General features: G+C 41.0%; 1 protein-coding gene across 4 annotated transcripts in view; it reads left to right on the top strand.

The window, feature by feature from the left end:
* AMMECR1L (AMMECR1 like) overlaps positions 1–15419 on the top strand; it is a 16168-nt gene extending 749 nt beyond the window's left edge. Inside the window, exons 1-7 of one of the 4 annotated variants that reach the window (XM_026080136.1) lie at positions 17–1886; positions 2130–2574; positions 7991–8101; positions 8629–8743; positions 9514–9604; positions 10564–10660; positions 11915–15419. In XM_026080136.1, the coding sequence (XP_025935921.1) occupies positions 2168–2574; positions 7991–8101; positions 8629–8743; positions 9514–9604; positions 10564–10660; positions 11915–12026 (933 nt within the window). In that variant the 5' untranslated portion in view covers positions 17–1886; positions 2130–2167 and the 3' untranslated portion in view covers positions 12027–15419. Of the gene's footprint in view, positions 1–16; positions 2575–7990; positions 8102–8628; positions 8744–9513; positions 9605–10563; positions 10661–11914 lie in introns of those variants that run through there. The other 3 variants (XM_026080137.1, XM_026080138.1, XM_026080135.1) reach the window with 3 other exon arrangements.
* Positions 15420–19791: the final 4372 nt, after the last annotated feature.

Genomic DNA, 19791 nt, shown 5'->3' on the forward strand with positions numbered 1-19791 from the left:
CGGGCCGCGTGGGGGGCTCGGAGCCTCTGCGCCGCCTCGCCGGCGCGGTGCCGCCTCGGTGCCTCGTTCAGGCAGCTGCAGTCCTGGCCGTTCCCTTGCGCCTGTCAAACCCTGGCGGGTCCGGGGCTCTTTGCCGCCCCGTGTCCCCGGGAGCCTCGGCTCCGTCACGGAGCGCTGCGCTCCGGCCCCTCGCAGGTCGGGCGCCTCGTTTGTTTTTTGGCCTTGTGTTTGTTGCTGGAACACGTCGCTCTGTGCCGAAGTTCCCTTCCTGCGAAGGCTCAGCAAGACGGATAGCAGCAGGCCTCCTGCGGCTCGGCGGCGGTGCCCGTCGCTGAAGGCGACCCTTGGTCTGGGTGCAGCCGGCTTCCTTGGGGCATTTCTGCTGCCTGCAGCAGCTGACGTGGTGATAAGTGTCCAAGAGCTGTAGAAGATCCTCTCTGTCCCCCCCCATCCTCCCCCCCAAGTCTTTAATTTAAAATGAAGAGTTATGGTTTCAAAAAAATATACATAAATTACTTTTTTCCTAAATGGAGATAGCCCATAGGGAGAGCTTGGAAAGGCGCATCTATCTCAGCAGCTGTCACTGAAGCATTATAGCATAACTTTTAATAGGTACTGAAAAAGTACGTTTCCTTTGTCCAAGTTATCCTTGTTTTTGTGGTTAGGAAGGTTAGAGATTAGAGCAAAATGGGTGATTTTCATTATGTCTTGTTAACTGTTCCTTATGCTGATTATCTTTCTAAAACCTTGCGCTCAAACACTCTAAGCATTTTGTTTTTAGAGACATCATCTCCTGCATGCCTCATACCAGTTCTGCTTCAGCTTAGGATCATGTCACACTTACAATGGCTAAAGAAACTTCATGGATAAAGTTTAGATTCTTTGCATGTGCAGAGAAGGAAGGGAGATGCCATAACAAGAATGTCTGTAGTGGTGGTTTTTTTTCCCCTTTCTGTTCTGTGTTTGTGTTCTCAGTTCACCCATCAGTTAAGTATTTAGAAAAGTTGGAGGGATGATCTAGTGGTTAAAGTAGTGGCCTGGCACTCAGGAGGCCTGAAGCTGGCTTCCAGTTCTTCCTGGTGTCCTATGCGATGGAAGTGTCTGCTCCTCTAGCCCCAGCTGACTGACAGGCATCTGTTCTTCCCTCCCGTTGTGTGTGTAATGCCGTCATCGCCATGAGATCTATACTTACCTATGCAAGTTCCTACCGTTGACTTGTGGTCCGTATCTGTTGCATTCATTTCTTGTTTTACTGTGTAGCCTTTCCTGCCTGCGTTGGTTCCACCCTCCTGTGTAATGTGGGAGCGCGCGAGCGTTCTGTCCGTGTTCTCCTCTCCGCCATCGCCGCTTCCCTCCGCTCAGGCTGCGCTCCCTCTTCAGCACTTTCACTCCTGTGTATCCTGGCTGTACACTCGAGATATCTGCCTGTGGGCACTGTTGGCTTTATCTTAGAAAGTAAATGCAGGTTCTGGTTCTTGGGGTTGCTGTGTTTGGGTCTGGGAAACGGTCTGTTGTTTAGAAAATGCTGGTTCAGTGTTTGTAGCTCCTCTTTGTGTCTTGATCGGGCCAGGGCTAAATCAAGGGGAGCATGCCTGCGAGTCCAAACCAGGTGGCACGATGCAAAGTTGTTGTTACTCTTCCACTGAGAACGAGGAAGGGAAATGCTTTTGTGGTGGTTAAGTAGTAGATTGTTTGCCACTGATGCAGAGACATTAACTAAGAGGGAACGGGGGATCCAGAAAAGTAGTGAATGGGATGTATCTATAGTCCAAAGTCTTCCCCCCGCCCCCTTCTCCCCCAATAACACTTCCCTTATGAGAAGACCGCCTTCCACTTTTTTGTGATGAGCTTCCTGTTTTTTTAAATATTCAGTAAGCCTCACCTTTGTAAGTATGATTTCATGGCATGTATATATCTTTTTCTGCATAAAAAATCCCACTCTGTTTGCTGATTTGGTCTTAGTTCTGTACTTAGCTGTGAGTTGCAGGGGTTTTCTCCCCTCTTTTTTTGTAAAGACAAACCCTTCTGACACTTTAGCAAAAGCAAGGAAATGACTGTTGATTTTTCCACCTGGTGTAACTGTTCTGTGTATTGCTTTTTTTTCTTCTTCTTCTTCCTCTTCCTGCCAGGGTTCTGCAGTGCTCCAGGCAGCGAGTTTTGAATCAGGATGGGAAAAAGACGCTGTGTTCCTCCACTTGAGCCCAAGCTGGCAGCTGGCTGTTGTGGGGTAAAGAAACCCAAATTGTCTGGGAGTGGAACCCACAGTCATGGGAATCAGGCCACAACTGTACCAGGCTCCAGTTCAGGTCCTCTTCAGAACCACCAGCATACAGACGGGAATAATGGAAGGGAGAACGTATCTGACTTGACTTTGGGCCCAGGAAATTCCCCAATTACTCGAATGAATCCCACTTCAGGAGCTCTGAGCCCACTTACCCGGCCCAATGGAACTGCCAACAGTACCAAGAACCTGGTGGTGACAGCGGAGATGTGCTGCTACTGCTTTGATGTACTCTACTGTCATCTCTATGGTTTCCCTCAGCCACGACTTCCTCGATTTACCAATGACCCCTAGTGAGTAAATCCGTGTGTGGGAGGAAAGCTGAGGAACCAGCACCTAGAGCTGTGATTTGGTTGGGGAGGGAGAAGGGTTTTCTCTGGGGAAGGGGAAAACTGGTCTGCAGGGAGGGAGGGGAAATTCTGCTGCTTGCTTGGCCTATCAGAAACAAAAAGGTACTCTGTAAAGTGGATGAAAGAGTAAAAATATTCTGTTGTATTTGTTGATGGAAATGTGCGGAGTTTTGAAGAGTGGTGGCAAGTGGAGAACAGGCTTAGCTCTACAGAAAGAGAGCTAGGCTAATACACAAGCTCCCCGTCCGGTGTGCTGCCTGAGATGGTGCATACCGCATCGAGGAGCGCAAACCCGCTTCACGATAATGCTCTGTTAAAGTTGGCTCCCTTCTTTGTAACAAGATTTCTTGCTCTGGAAGAAACTAACTGCACCATGTCTATCATAAAATTGTGCTAAAAAGAGTGAGTGAAACTGAAATTAGAAAGTTTTCAGAAAACAATGAAATAATGTAACTAGTTTGAAGGGGAATCAGCTTCTAATGCCAGGCACTGAATTTGTAAAGGGTCAAGGGAAGAGACTTCCTTCATCTAGCAGCACGGAAGGGAATAGGTTAAGAAGTTGAGAGAAGTTCATGGCTGACCCTGAAACAAATGGTGAACTAGTGAGAATTGGACAATGATGCTCACAAGGGTGTTCAGTAGTCCAAGTTAATGGGTTTAGCAGGGAGGGAAAACAAAAATTTGCTAGTGGTGAAACTGAAAATGTGGCTGTATTATGGAGACCGTGCTAGCTGGACCATATGGGGAGAAGGGGAGAGTAAACATTCAGTGACAATGTCAGGATTAAGAACAAAGGAGGTTCGTATGAGAGGAAGCCAGGAGATGGATTTGTGAAGGTGTTACTCGGGCATTTCACTCTGAGATTTAGCTAATGCTTCGCTGAGGGTTGAATGTAGGCATGGAAATGGCAACRTTAAAACGTTGGGTGGAAGAACTATATGGAGAAGATCAATGACAGATAGACTTTCTCTCCCTTCTTGAGGGGCCAGCTCCAGGACAATAGATAAAATAAGAAGTTGTTAACATCTTTAAGTTAATGAATTTTAAATTGATGCAAAGGCACAATGGCTAAACAGGTCAAGGATTTGTTCTGTGTATTGAATGTCTCCCCACTTTGTGGGGGTGGTGTGGAATTCCACTTGGTGTGGAATCAGCCAGATGTAGGTTGTGCATCCCTGCAGCTGTTCTCCTAGCAGGGTTATGGACGCACACTCTGAATGCTGCTGTGGACTAACGTGTAATATTGTAAATACAGGTGCATGGAGGAACACTCAGGACTGGAGTATAGCACAGGTCTAGGGACTCCCCAGGCCTAAACGCTTCTGCTGATGTTTTTCATACCTGATCTAATTAGGCTCCTTTTAGAAAAGGATACATGAGTCACCTTACTATTTTGTTGCTTGAAACACAAAGCGATTTTGCTCTATTCTTAAATCAATAAGGGATGTAATTTTATATTGCTTCAATGTTTTGGCCTTAACAGACATTTCTAGCTGGCTTGTGTTGTTTCTGTTAACTAGTTTCAAAAAAGGGTGTTCTTTCAGGAATCTTAATTGTTTAAATTTTATGCCCAGATTAGAAAAGTTTAAAAGCCTTTGTCACGCTTACTCACTCATCAGCCTTCATTGGGTGTTTCTGTGCTGATGATTTAAGTCTCTTAGATCAGCACTCCATAACAAAACCACTCCTCTTCTTTTTTTTTTTTCTTCCCCTCCATGCAAATGCCTACATGTTTTTTCTTGAGTTTCAGCATTTATGCCGTTGCTTGTAGCAAATAGTTGTATGAACTCCAGGGAARAGCTTTCTTTGTGTGTTTGGCTTTCTTGCAGAGCAGCACACAGGGATGGCACTGTCACGTTTGAGACAGTGATGTAGCGAACTTCAAGCCAAATGTTATGAAATATAAGAGAAAGCAAAGTGAGAGTGCATAAATAATTTGCCTTGTTGTCCTTTGTAACATGGTTCGTGTCACTGTGAGAGCTATTGGAACAAAACAAAGGTATATAGCAGAAGTAGGCAAACTCTCTGGAGAGACAGGAGAGAGACAGATGGAGGGAAAGAAAGATGCACAGGTTTGTCCCCACCTGTTTCTCAGATAAAGATCTCTTAAGTTTGTGCTGAACCTTAAAGTAAATGTGGACGAAGTAGCGAAGGTCAGGATGCTGCGTAAACGGTGTAATAACAGAAACAAAAAGTTCAGCGTTATGACTTGAAAGCCATAGGTAATTCCAGTTACCAGCTTGACAGGATACGTACATGGACAACAATTTTGATGGGAAATAAGGAACTGACGGCTACCTGTGGCGTAGGGGAGCTTTTATACATGTTAGCAATGAGGTTCACAAATCAACATAGACAATGTGGGGTTGCAGGACTCGGTGTTTGCAGGACTTATGTTTGAGTTAACTTGCTAAAGGAAAAAAAATCATTCTGCTATTCAGGTTAATGAAGAAATGGCAATTTTGTACCAGACTGGCATACGAATAGTTAATTAGTTCTTCCACTTCAGTGCTTCAGTCTTTGCGGTTTTTTTGTTTGTTTGTTTCCCAACAGTAGATCTTACAAACTGGTACTAAAACTTTGCCATACAAGCTTCTAGTTGCCATGTAGGACAAATAATACTTGCATCATTAAATCTATACCTGAAGTAACAGGTTTTCCCCTCGTACAGGCTGGATTCTGATTTGAACACACTATATTTTGTTACTTTAAAATTCCCTTTATAGTTGCAATTGGAGAAGCTAGTTTTTAGCTGCTGAGAATCTTCTATCCTGAGCTCAACAAACTCTCATCAAAGGCACATAAATAAGATATTGTGGCTGGGGGAGAAATGGTTTCCATAGTCCATTTCAAATAAGACTGAAAAGTATAGGTAAGTGATATTGGATGAATATGGGTAAAAGATTACTGTGACTTTTCTCAATACATCTGGGAAATGCACTTTTCAGGGAGAGGCTATGGAAAAAATAGTTATTATGTGAGCCACACCTGCGATTTGCCAAGTTCATTTATTCCTCAGATACAGAAAGAAACATGTTTTCTTCAATGAAAAACCTTATAATACTGAAATTTTATATACTTCTACAAAATTATGTACGTTTTTTATGCCTTGGTTGTTATGACCATAGTGAAAAATTATTAAAAACGTGCTATCTTTGAAAATATGACATCCTTCTGAATGTAATTGTCCTGTCCTTTCTGGTAATATCTCTTCTATTATAGATGCATAAAGCTGTGTCACAGCTCAATGGAAACTTTTTTTTTTTTTTTTGAAGGGGAAAGAGGTGAATTGGATATGTGAACCTGTAATTTGAATCCAAGAAAAGAAGGAACTGACTTAGATTTGTATTCTGTCAATGGTGCTTTCCATTCTCTCCCTTCCCTTTTCTGTTTGGGATGAATGTCACATGGGCTAAGTAATGGTTCCAGAACTTTAATTAGATTAAGCTAAATTTCCACTGGGCTTGTGACAGTACTGTTTCTCATAAATGTCCTTTGTAAGTTTAGTATCTTTTTCTGGTAAGCTTTTGAATCTCTCTTGTGCTTTGTTTCTGTCTTCTATTTCAACACATGGGAGCTGGATGATAATATTGAGGAATGATACCCTGAAAGTGCCTTGAAGTGTTGTCGGAAAACTAGAACAGTAAATCCTCTGTCTGCTTGGTCGGCCAACCATAAGGTGGCTGATGGTTGTGGAAGAATGTTTCAGCTTCCTCTGTGGGGGAAGTTCTTCACAATTATCACCTGAGGGCTGTTTGCCTGTTTGGGTAGTACTTCTGCCATTGGTCACTGTTGGTAACTAGATCCCGAAAAACAGATTTATCCTGTGACCCAGTATTTTAATTCCATCGTTGCTATGGGGAGCATCACTGGGCATTGCTTTGTCACTACAATTTAAATAACAATCTAACTACTTAAACATAAGAAGCTGTGTTGCTGTATTTGAGAAATCATCTCCTCTTCAAGTTATTTTTGTTGCCTGACCAGAATCTTTTAGTATTTTTGGTAATGTTCACTGCAACAAAAATATATTGCTTACAAGAGCTTGAAGAATTTGAACAAAGTAATTTTCTGTGCCCTGATACAGAATCAGTCCTTCTGTCTTCATATTTTACAACTCTTGGCAACGTTTGTTTAATTTAAGAAAATGATTTTCTTAAGACTGTGCTTTGTGTCATTTTCTTTATCTTTTAAAGTTCAATCAGCAATCCATAGACTCATGTTTAGAATCACTGACAGCCAGCTCCATGAGGTTTGACAATTTGCTCGTTTATGCTGGGATTAGAAACTACCACTTACTGTATTCGGTACTGTCATCCGAAAAAATAAGATCAGCTTCCCTGCTTTTAGAATTAGATCAGCATCATCAGTTGCCTTGCACAGTTTTCCAGATGTTCAGACATTCTTGTAAATCTGTAACCACCAGTGTCCTTTCTTTACTGCTTCTCTCTACAACTGTTTGCAATTTCACTTGTTTCTGTAGAAGCGAATGTATTACACTTAATAATCACAGTTTTTTCTTTACTTATTCACAGAACTCTTTTGAATGCTGCTGTTCTGAACTTGCTGGTTTTGGCTTAATTATGGCTTTTGGCTTATCCGGTTGAAACGAGACTGCTGATTTTTCATTTTTGAGAATCTATTGTTATATCTGTAATTTCGTGACAGTAGTGGGGGAAGATGCAAATCTCTGCGGGATGTTTGAGTGGGAACAATACAGTGATTTGGATGTCTATTCAACAGGAGAGAATTTGTGTAAATGTAAATCAAATATAAGATAAGTGAAAGGGGATGTGAACACAGACTGTTTGAGCTGAAGGGATGGACCTGAAAGTTGGATCCTCATGGAAATAATTTGGGGGGGGGGGGGACAAAAAAGGTTTGCTTTTTATCCGTTAGGAAAAAAAACTTTTATCACAAACCTGAATTATAGATGCTTTGTAGAGTGCTTGGGGATTTTAGGTTCAAAGGTGCTATTATAATATAGGTGAAGCAAATAAGATTAGTTATTTAATTTCAGTATGGGTTGTCATGTAAACTAGTGGATGCTACTAAGTGAGACCGTTCCTCACGAAGGTAATCTGTGGAGTTAGATAACTGTATTACTCATCAGAAAACAGCTCAGAGTCTGTCCAGGAAGGTTTTGGAAACTGGTGGAGAGAAAGGAATATAATGAAAAGGCTGGGGGAGRTTGTTTCTTGCATTTAGGGGGGTATTATTGCTAGATTACAGGTGGAAAAAAAATGCATACTGGGGTTCATTAGAGAGGAGTAGAGAAAGCAAATGCATGCACACCTGCTCCCCTTAGCCAGGAGATACTTCTAGAGGTTGGAGTATTTCTGTCTTTTTCCCTTTCCAGTCCGCTCTTTGTGACGTGGAAGACGGGGCGAGACAAGCGGCTTCGTGGCTGCATCGGGACCTTTTCAGCCATGAATCTTCACTCAGGACTCAGGGAATACACATTAACCAGGTAATTACGTTGAAAATGAAATAAATCTGAAATCAGTTTAATTTGCTGAAGATCTATAAAGATTCAAGGTTGAGAGATTTTATTGGATTGACATAGGTTCAGTTTAATATGGTTCACAATAAACCTGAGAATTGTATGGTRGTTAGGGTGAAGTAATATATCAGGATTTAGTGGAACAGCTTTGCAGCAGGTGAATTTTGGTTGACTTTTTAAAGCTAATGTCAAATCTGTCTTGCATACTAATAGTTTTGACATCTTGCCAGCACATAATCTCTCTCCAACTGCATTAAGTGGAGGACAGCGTAAGGAAGCTTGCACTACCGTTTGCATATTGCAGTTCATTAGATTGTGAATAGATGCAGACCACTTTCTCCGCAGTAACAAAGATAAAAATGTTTCACAGAGGCATAATCAAAACTGAATTAACCACCGTAATCTCTGAAAGGCCAACGTGTAGGGCATAACTGAACATTTCACATTTTGATGTGGTGTTTGGTGTTAGGCAATATATCTTCTGTTCCCTTTAGTGCACTTAAGGACAGCCGATTTCCCCCCCTGACCCGCGAGGAGCTGCCCAAACTCTTCTGCTCTGTCTCCCTCCTCACTAACTTTGAGGATGCCAATGACTACCTGGACTGGGAGGTGAGAACAGGTGCATTTGGAACTCTGCATCACTCTCTCGTTCCGTTCGGGTTCGGGTTAGTACATGGTAATGTGTCTCCTTCGTTACAGGGGTGTTTGGGCATCGTAGCTGGGAATCGAAGAAATGGGGGTGGGACACTGAAAGGGAGGAAGATGATGGGCTAACAGTTTGGTTTTGGTTGGGTGGGGATCTGAGTGGGAATAAAGGGGAAACAAGTGTTTTATGGATTTGGCCCAACAGGAAATAGGTTTAGATACATATGTCAGTAGAAGCCTGGGAAGTATTCTGGTGCTGTGAATAGAAACTGGGAATAAAAGAAGTAGTTGAGACCTAAGGTGTGGATGAGTTTTAGCACATTGTACATAAAAATGTATTTAGTTTAAGAAGGATTAAATAGACTTTGTGGTTGGGCTAGTTTGGGCATGGCCCTTGTGTAGAGATTCTTGTCTTTCTGGGCCAGGGTAAGAGATGGAAAACCATCCTGTCAGAAGTCTGTACCTGACTGACTTCAGGAGAAATGGCAGGGAGACTGGTTGGGCTGGTCTGGGAAAGGAGGCAGAGGTCCTTTACACTGCTGTTAGGAGAGCTGCTCATTAGGCCTGCCTGGCAAGGGCTGAGAGAGGGGAGGAAAATGTCATTTACCCAGGCAAAAGCTATAGCCAAGCTGGCCAGTGAGGCAGAGGTACCGCAGTGTTGTGATAATAACAAATCAATCATGGACTCGGTCCTAGCAAACACCTCTTATTTGGCTATTCATTTCCATCTATAGGTTGGGATCCATGGGATCAGAATAGAGTTCATCAATGAGAAAGGTGTCAAACGCACAGCCACGTATTTACCTGAGGTTGCTAAGGAACAAGGTGGGTTTGAGATGGCAACCAAACATATCAGTACATTATGTCACAGAACTGGGTAACTTAAATCTCTGGATTTTGGATTTGGATTGCAATGCTTTCCTTATAGTAATGCCATGGAGCCACCAGGCTTAATCTGGATAACTGACACCTGATACAGCTGCTGCTGGGTTTTCATCTGGCCTTTCTCTCATCCCACATCCATGCACAGTTGTATCTTAGTGTAAACATGTTCTAGGGCTTAAGAAATAGAGGATCTCAAAGTATGGACCTTCCAGCTTCATTCAGCATTGCATCTTTCCTCTTCTATGTTTCTCCTACCAACTAGGATAACTGCAGGCTGCACAGCACCAACAGGAGAGTCCCTTTCCTCCTCATTCTTGCTAAAGTAGCGTCCTCCAGATGAGGGCAGGAAACAGGGCCCCTCTGGAGCACACTTCCCACTCAAATTAGTAGTGGTCACCATGGTAACTGCTCAAAATATTGCCTCCTTTCCTCCACCTAGCAGAGTGGAGTTGTCGCATCCTCCTGGCTCTGGGGCAAAAGACTAAGGTAGGAATTTTAACTCTGATCTCTCACATAGCAGTGCACTGTGCTATCACTAGAGCATCAGGCTGATCCCAGTTTGTCTATGTAAAGAGCTAAGTATTATCTTATTTTAAGGCTTAGAGAGCTAAACTTGAGTGCCACGCGGTAAAACAGTTCAGGGTGCCTGCAATAGAAGCAAGGTGCAGACTTTCATAAGAAGAGAGGTCGTATGGAAAATGTTCCAGTAGGAGTTAGGGTTGATATGTGCAGGTAGTGTGCATGCATGAGGCTGTGTGTCCAGTTCACCTTTGGTATTTATAAAGCTCAGAGTTTCCTGTTCTTGTAATTTGCTTTTTTAGAGGCCTTTTATGTGTCTGTTTTATTTTTCAAACATCATTTTTATATTGAAAATTTCCCTTGCTTTTATTTTTCAACAGACTGGGATCAGATCCAGACCATAGACTCCTTACTCAGGAAAGGTGGCTTTAAGGCTCCGATTACCAATGATTTTAGGAAAACAATTAAACTCACCAGGTTAGCTGATGTTTCAGTCTTTTTATATTTTTATTTTGTAGTGATTTATGGGTAATGTGAGTTATTTCTGTTTGGCATAAGTTGTTACGCTTCTTTCAGATGAAAAACATAGGCTGAAAGGCAACATTGTAAATGCTGTGTAAGCTAAATAATGTATATGGATGAAGTGTAATGTGTTCAGTCCACACAGGATCAAAATGAGCATTTTTTTCTAAGAGAAGTGTCACTGTTTTTTAATATTATCTGTTTTTTAATATAATCATCCACATGAAAGATCAAAAGAAGCAGAACCTTTGAAAGTTGACAAGGTTGATTCTTCTGTATCTTTACAATGGATTTCCTTTTCTCATTCTGTTCCTCTGTGGATGCTGTAGCTATTTGGAGGTGACAGCTCTCTCAAAACCAAACCACTCTCAAAGCTGGCTGATTTTCAGAATTTGCTTGCTTTTCCATACACCCAGCTGCCCTACTGGTTCAGCTCCCTTTATGTTAGTAAAAATCGGGACATTCTGCTTTTGTCTAGAAACACCATGATTTTTCAGGTCGCTCCTTACCTCTGGAGAAATTAGGTGGAAATGTAGGGGGGGGTTTTAACAGGAGAGGACAGGATGAAGTTTTTCAGTAAAACCTGGTGTAACACGGGCTTAACGTCAAAATGGTTGTGAGCTGTRCTGTTGTATGCTATGCTCAGAAGCACACCTTCATCCCCTCTTGGCATCTCTGGTCTCCCAAAAGGACTTTACGTTTTGTGGATTCTGATTGCACAGCATGGACTAGTCACATGCACTCTTTAGTAAACCTCCCTTTAGCTGGTTCTCCATCATTTGTTTTTGCTAGCCTTTCAAATATGAAGATCACCACAGAAGTAAATAATACTGAAATACTGTTTATTTTGTCTCTGAAACTTTGTCATCTTATTCCAGCAAACATTTTGCCCCTTTTTTCACAGCAAGCAGATAAAAAGAATACAAATTGATTGTTTGCTTCCTGTGTCCCCAAACTGCCGCTTCAGGAGTCACCTTAATTATGATTGCCTTGAATAGGGCTCAACTTTTGGGACATTGAAGCATATCTAATTCAAGCTTAGAAGGGTTCTCTCTCCATACAGACAAAGTATTTTTTGAAGTTAGTGAGTGCTGCTTCGTCATTATTGCCTGTGAGCTAAAAGATGACATGGGATGAACGTTTTTATGTCTAGTCTCTTCATATTGCATAAGCTGTTTACATTTTTTTATTCTTACGCTGTTTCCATAGGTACCGCAGTGAGAAGGTGACAATCAGTTATGCAGAATACATGGCTTCCCGTCAGCATTGTTTCCAGAATGGCACTCTTCATGCCCCCCCCCTCTACAATCATTACTCCTGACACACGGCTGCATGACCAGTCCCACCCCCCAGTTGCTGCCAACGGCTAYGACATCATTGGGGCAGACGCCTCCTCTTCCTGGTCCAGTTACTTCTATTACTGCACCATTTTATGATGCTAGCTTCCGTTGCCAAGTCTGCCTTCCAGCTGACCTGGGGGGAGGATGAGAGCATGACAGAACTTGAGGGGCCCAAGCCTTATCTCAGCCTTCCCTCCGAACGGGGGTTCAGTTGGATTGGGGCTCCGTGTCTAGGAACTGTCGTGAGGTGCAGAAGACCTCTAGGAGTGGAAGTGCCACTTCAGATTGATCTGTTCTTGTGTGTTACCGACACTCTGGAAACTTGAGTTGTTCGTTATGGAAGCCCCCCAGATCAAGTAGGAGCATTCCCCTGGCAGCCTGGGCAACGGAGTCCAACAAAACATTTTTTAGGTTATTTTTAATTTTTTTTAACCTCTGGTATCTGTTGTGTACCAAGAGCTGATTGCAGTCCCCACACATCGCAGGCGGACATTATGATATGGGGAGGGTTGAACGTCTGGATAGCACCCCATCCTCATGGACAGAACTCTTAAAGATGTGAAAAAACTTTGGACGGTATTGTAGATGAATCTGTTATTTAAGTAAACCCCAGAAGGTTTTAATTTGCAGATCCCACTGTAGGTTGGATTCTCTAGGACTCCATTTGGTTCACAGTTTGTGGGGTTTTTAGACAGTGCTTTGTAATGTAGCCTGCTATGAAATAGAATGCTGTTATGCCTCTAAGAGAACAAAACGTAAAACGCTGTTTACGTGAAGGACAAGGTCCTTGGGTGTCCCTGCACAATCCTCTCTGTTACTGCTGTTACTACTAAGTTTTGTGTCCAAACATTTGTAACGGAGCCTGATTGGATTAGGGATGGGGAGGGATTTGCAGGGCATTGCCTGTAGTCATACCGGTGAGACTAGTGACTGAAATTTGTTTAACTTAAGCAAACAGTCTCGGGGACCTTCCTTTTTATAGGACAGCCACTTTCTCTCGGGTGACTATGGATCTTGAAAATTGTCAGTATTCCAGTTTATAGCAGGACTATGGAATAAAGCTATGTAGTTTTGCTGGTAAGTTATTATCTTATACAGTTTAGTCGTTACCACATCAAGGCAATGAGGGGGGAAAATCTGTATTACCCAAACTGTATGAAACTCATGTGCATTGTGTATTTCTTCTCCCGTCATTGATGATTACAAGAAATACTCTCTTCTAAGAGGAAGATACCAGTTATCTAGTTGTCATTCGTCAGAGTCATTGAGGGATGTCATAAACTGTAAATTATGACACCCTCTCAATGAGGTCACTGGATTCAGAAAATTACACTTGATTTTTGCAAATATCTGAAGGGTCAGCAATGATGAGGAAAGAAAATATAAGTGCATAGCAGAGTAATGGCTATTTGGTTGCATATATCTTTAAAATTTGTTTGTGTGTGGTAATGATGGCTTTTAAAGCTGGCTGGTGTTTAAGCCTGAAGTTGTGATGCGTTCTCCCCTGGCATTGCAGGGGATAGGTTGGATAGAAACCTCAAAACTGCATGCTGCTGCTCCTTCTGGTTCTAGAGAAGTGAACAGAATCCTGCAGTTTTGCTTCATAACGGTGTCATGTTCTGCTGCTGGGGGTAGAGACGTGAGGGAAAGGAGGGGGTCCTATTCTGGATAACTGTGCAATATCGACCCAGCTTCCCTCCTGTACTGGGTCATTCTTACAAATTGCCACTTTTCCCTTGTGATGTTGTTGAAAAGCAATTGAAGATTAAGGGATTGTTTCATGATTTCCTGCTGCTGAGAATAAATCAGTCTTGTTACAAACTCGAGTGGTTTGTAATTACTCTCCCAGGTGCCGTGGAGTGATGGGGGAGGGTGGGGTCAGCTCTGGACATACCACTCACCTTTCAGCTGTCAAACAGTATGATACATAGGGCTACACTCATTACTGTTCAAATGTTCTATGTTAGAATTTAATTTCTAAAAGGTTTAAAAAAAAGCAAAAAAATGGTGCTAAAACTTCACCCCTGAGCACGCTCAGTGAGACTGGTCATGCAGGCATATAGTGCCAGGCTTTTCAACTCTATTGTTTCTTTTTCAAATGTTTGCCCTGTTCTGTGTCTTCAACAGTGTATAGTGTTTTCCTGATTTCATTTATTTGAATAGGGGATGACTAAGGGGTGGGGTGGGGAGGGTTAGCTGTCATTTTTAAAGAACAGAATTTTAGGATTGAGTGACTTGGTTGGCTTAAGCCTGAAGTGGGCTGGATGGTTTTGGACTGGGGAGGCCTTATCCCCTCCCACTTCCATTTCCCCACTCAGTCTGTTTAAAAAAAAAACAACAAAAACACAACAAACAAAAACGCCTCTAAATATGTACCGTGTTCTTGTCTTCTTGCAGTGAGAAGAGGAGCTAGCAGATCAGAAACACTGGTCTGCTGCCTAAGAAACAGGCCTCTCAGCTTTAGTCCCATAAGGGTCCAGCTGTAAAATCAATTGAAAAGTGTGTCAATAGTTAAGCCATCTCAGAAAAATGTATGACAGGGACAGGTGGGTCTCAGAAATAATCCCATTTCTAGATCATTACATGGCAGCTATGCATAAGGATGAAAAGTAAACTAGAAACAAAATGTATTTTCAGTTGCCTAAGATGGAGGCAACCAAAATCAATGACCAATGCAATTTAGGAATTTCTCTGTGGTTACTTGGCTGGGACAGCAGGCTAGAACTGCTCTTCCTCAAAGCAGTTCTCACCTGGTTTGCTATGGATTTAACTCATCCTTAGTAGCAAGTGCCTTATGGTCTAGAAGGGCTTATTCTCATGACAACCACAGCTGAGAAATAATCTCACTGCAATTATGAATTGTCTTTGTTTTACAGTAAATACAGGAGAATGTCTTTGATCACTGGAGTCTGTCAGTGTTAGAATGTTTCCACTGTGAGGTTCTTAAATTTTTCTTCATAATGTTAAACAGTCAATCTCAACTGAGGCCATTTCAGTTTGAAAAGGTTTTATCATCAAAATATCACATATCTACGATTTATAAGAACAAAAATATTCTGTAAGAAAATCTAAGGGTTCATTTTAACCTTTGCACAGGATAATTTGTTTTCATAGTACATTAACATCTGCATTCTTCACTGACTATTAGTGCTGTTTTCTGTTTGTATTCTGGAACCTACATGTTCTTTTTTTTTTATTTTTTTGGTTAATTTATTTCCTTAAAGCAGGAGACCTCTTTTGACCTTCAGTGCAGAGATGTCAGACCAATTCTTTGTATTACACTTGGTTGCCTCCTACCTATATAATAACTTCTGAGTGTAAATAATTGAACTCTATCCTCTAATGAAGTATTGTAGAGAATAAATCATAATGGATAAAGACTATTTGTACTGTCCTCTTTATGTGGTTTCTCACAGCCTTTATGGGGAATAAGATGAAATCTTTCTCATCAAGAAAGATGAAGAATATACTACATCATGTATGAATACCAAGCCTCTAAATACCCTTCCACATCCAGGACCAGGGAAGTTTTCAGCATGGGGTAGTAGCTGTCTGGGAGCACAAAAATAATCACAGTTAGGCTTACTAGAAAAAAGTGGAGATAGTAAGAAAATAAAAAAAAATCTAAACGCTTTTCATTATTAATGGTATAGCAAAATATCCTAAAGTATGTTCACCTGACAATAACTCCTTCCATTATACAGCACATACATGCTGAATTCTGTAGCATACTAAAAATCCTGAATTTGTAAATCCAGTTTAAACTGCTAATAGCATTTTGTTTGGGTTTTTTTTTGTCTTCAAGTGATCTTAAAAAAATAACTTCAGGAAAAAAATTCCATCTTTTCAGATTTTTGCTAACTGTTTGAATGTTTTCTTTGGGACAAGATCAATTGAATAATTTAATAGTTTTGATGTAAGTACCTCTGGCTTAAATATATTTTCCATACACTTTCAGGTTATTGCCCATTTCTGATCTATGGCAAGGATGCTACATTTGCTGTTTGTGATTCTTGGGAAGGGCAGCCATGGCTATCAATGAAGAACAGGTATAAGACCAAAAAAAAAAAAAAAAAGAAAAAGTGTGTGTTGGGGGGGTGATTTGACTTAAATATGCCTGGGAAGCTCACTGACTTGAGGGCAACTCCAAAAAGCATGCAATCTACCAATTAGACTTCCCAGGAAGATTTAAGAAATGCAAGTAGGCAAAAAATAATTTTCAGTAAATATGCTTCTGGTACTCGTGAAGCTAGAAGGTAAATTCCTTAAGCAATGTGAGGAGTGGAATGAGGAGGACTCTCTGGCTAACATGAGTTTCATGTGATTCCCATTTTAAATTCTGAAGTCACCCATAAAGCTAGCATCCACTGCTGTCAGATAAGCTACCAAGCATATTCTTTCAACTCTTGTCAGCTACAATAGTGACTTATGTGTATATTTTTATGGCATATATATTACTTGATTTTTTATTTGTTTCACATTTAAACAGTCTGGCTTAAAAAATGTCCAGTATTTTTCATCAGAGGTTCTTTTTTTGCTCACTGTGACTGTAGTAACATTCAGCAACTCACTGTGAAGATGAGTTCAGGTTGAAGCAAGTGTACACAAGATTGCATACTGAAATAGTTCAATCTCTACTAAATGTTGAGCACCAGGATAATTCTCCAGAAAACACTTTCTTCTGTTTTCAGTTCTGTTTGAAATAATAAACAAGAAGAATTACTCATTTAGCACTGAGTTTCTTCTAAAAACAAGTTATAAAAGGTGGGGAGAAACCTCTACAAGATATTTCAAATTAAGATTACTTGCACATTTTTATTCAAAACTTAAAATAGAATTTTATTTTTGGACAAGGTTTATATTAAAAACTACCTAATTGTGACTGAGAAATGCCCCTTCTCAAAAATAAAAATTAAAACCAAAACACTTTTGCATGCAACTCAATCTATATTTATGCTGATATACTTCTTTGGCTTATGAGGATTGCTCTCAAACTGAATTGTAGCACATGGAGCAGTGGGATACTGAGCTTTGTTCACAAACTGTTCCTGCTACAATTTGTGACAAGATGAGCTTTGAATATGTTTTAATGTTCACTCTCAAAACACAGAAAGCCCAGAAAACTAGCCTTACCCTGCTCCTTAAAACAAATATGTAACCCTATAAACTAATGATCGGTACCCAGACAGTCGAACCATAGTTTTTCTTTAAAAACGGTTAGCTAGGCTACTTTTATAATCAGATGAATTCTGATGTGAATTATATTATTGACAGGTTGTACATTTTATGTTTAGATGTCATATATGTGTATTAAACTTACCAGATTCTGCAATTGCCCTTTTTTACATTGAGGTCTATTATCATTTTATTATTTTATATAACTTTATATTGCTAATATATGCTCATTCAGTATAGTTTTGGGTATATAATTCTAAAAGTGAAAATAAATGAAGGTAAAATGCTATGAAAATGTAAACTTGACTTGTACATAGAAGATTTTTTTAATATAAATTATACTTGAAGAACACAGATTAAAAAATGTGTATCTTGTGCAATAATGGTTATTATGGCACACATTAATCGGAGCGGGTGAAGTTATTTCCACAAGGATGTTGATCTATTCCTATCAAATGCTAGAGAAGCTGATGACTTGATGAAAAAATTTAAGGTTTTGATATCCTAACCTTACCACTCTTGATCTGTCAACATTCTTGCATTTTTTTTTTAAGTTGAGGGGTTTCGGCACTCCACACAAAAATAATTACTGCTAGAAAGCTGAAAAGGTAAGATGGACTGTTAGGAAGTCAGGACTGTTTTCAGTCAGAAATCCTAACAGGATTTCTTTTCCTGGTGAATTAGAAAAAGGGGAAGGATATTACAGAATACTCTCTATGCTTATACTGTTAATGAAACATCCTTGCTATTAGTTCTTCCTACGTTTTATCACATTGACATTTTTAGGTAAGTGCTTTTTGTAAAGATCTGTGTTGGTGCAGTTGTTACTGTGTTCGTTTTTAAACTGTGCCAACACAGAAATTGCCATGGTGGGTCTAACTAACAATCCCCTAATACCCTGCCTCCAATAAATGACAATCCTTTTTGCCCTAGAATATGTAATTGTAATGGCTCTTTTGACGATAAATTAATTTGGTCAAATTGTTTTTTTTGCATCTGTTCATTTTAGGATATGACCAGTGAACATGCATGAAACTTCCTATTTCACTCACTTTAATCTATTGCATTGTCCTTTTCTATGCACTTTTTCCAATCCAATTCATAAATGCTACTGAAACACTCATTATAAAGAAGAAGAAGCCACTGCATTTTAAAAAGGGAAGAGTCAGGCACTTTGTTATGTTTGGTCTGTGTAAGTGACTGAACAAAATTTCTGTGTTTTTAACTGTATTTTTTAAAATCTACAAAAAAGATGGAGAAGAAGCAGGTTTCTTTTGTGACTATTCTCTCCAGACCTTAACAAAACACATCCATGATAATGAATCTTTAAATCTTTATCTTTCATGATAGCCTCTTTCGCTGTACCTTTAAACCCTTGCAAGTGTCTGGCTTTCTCTTAATTGTTTTAGTTTTCATATACTTAAGTAGAAAGGTATTTGGGTAAAAGAACAAAAAAAGAAATTAATAGCTTAAACTTCCACAAGCTGCCTACTGTTTGGAGAATCATAATGGTCTGAGCAGAGAGGTTATTTGAGAAGCCAAGTTATTTTAAATGCTTCTCGTCAATCTGGCATGGATTTCCTTGTTTTCTTGTAAACCTAATTGAAATGGTTTAATTTGCCAGATGTTGCCTGAGATATTTTTATTCCCTCTTCCTGAACGTCTTTCTGCTTGTACCACTTAGCAAATTGGTTTCAATCAGTTTCTCCACCATGCTTCTCTCTCTAGTCAACAAATTTTAAAGATCGAAGATTTGGTCCCTATATGTTCTTACAGCTTATTCTTAGCACGTTCCTTCTCCCAGCATGTAGGAAGCAATTCACTTAGGCACAGATGCACGTTTGTGAGAACAGGAGTTCTTCTGTTTCATCGTAAATCCCCCGAAAGTCTATTTTTGCTTTTCTTTAAGGGCGCAGGATGACACAGTGAGGTCTGATAAGATGATTACTTTAAGAGTCTTAGGCTGCTTAGGCACTTACATGCGAGGTCTCCAGGGGAAAATATTACTCCAGAAGTTGTTTTGCTGGCAGTGTTCCCACGACCTGGGAACTATAATCATTTTCAGCCTGCCTACAAGGTTTTAGGGGTCGATAGATCACTGCTCGATACTCTGCGAAAGGCAACCTCCCTTCCAAAGTGTCTGTACACTCGCTATTTATATCGATAGGTGATACTTGTATCGATACAAGCTTAGCTATATTAATCACAGTAAGCTAGATGGAAACTCTGGTATGGACAGTCAGTTTTTGTGGGCCCCTGATGCACTTCAGTGCCGGATCAGGCCGGGGAAAGTGCACCCGCTTCTGCGCAAGCAGGTGCCTGCTGTGGGGGCCCGCTGCTCCTCTCCTCAGCGACTGTCTCAGCACGAGGGTCCCTCCTGTACGGTTCCCTGCGCGAGACACGCTCGGCAGACTTCTAGGCCGCTTTACGGGCTGTAAGCCTCGGGGCTGAAAGGTCTCGCTGTTCGCGCTGCCGCCCTCGCGGAAGCAACGCTGCAGCGCCCGCTCGAGACGCGAGCCCGCCCCCCGCCGCCGGGCGCCTCGCCGGCCCCCCCTGGCGGCGCGCCGAGGG

This window comes from Apteryx rowi, unplaced genomic scaffold, assembly GCF_003343035.1.
Source record: "Apteryx rowi isolate R43461 unplaced genomic scaffold, aptRow1 scaffold_51, whole genome shotgun sequence".
NCBI lineage: Eukaryota > Metazoa > Chordata > Aves > Apterygiformes > Apterygidae > Apteryx > Apteryx rowi.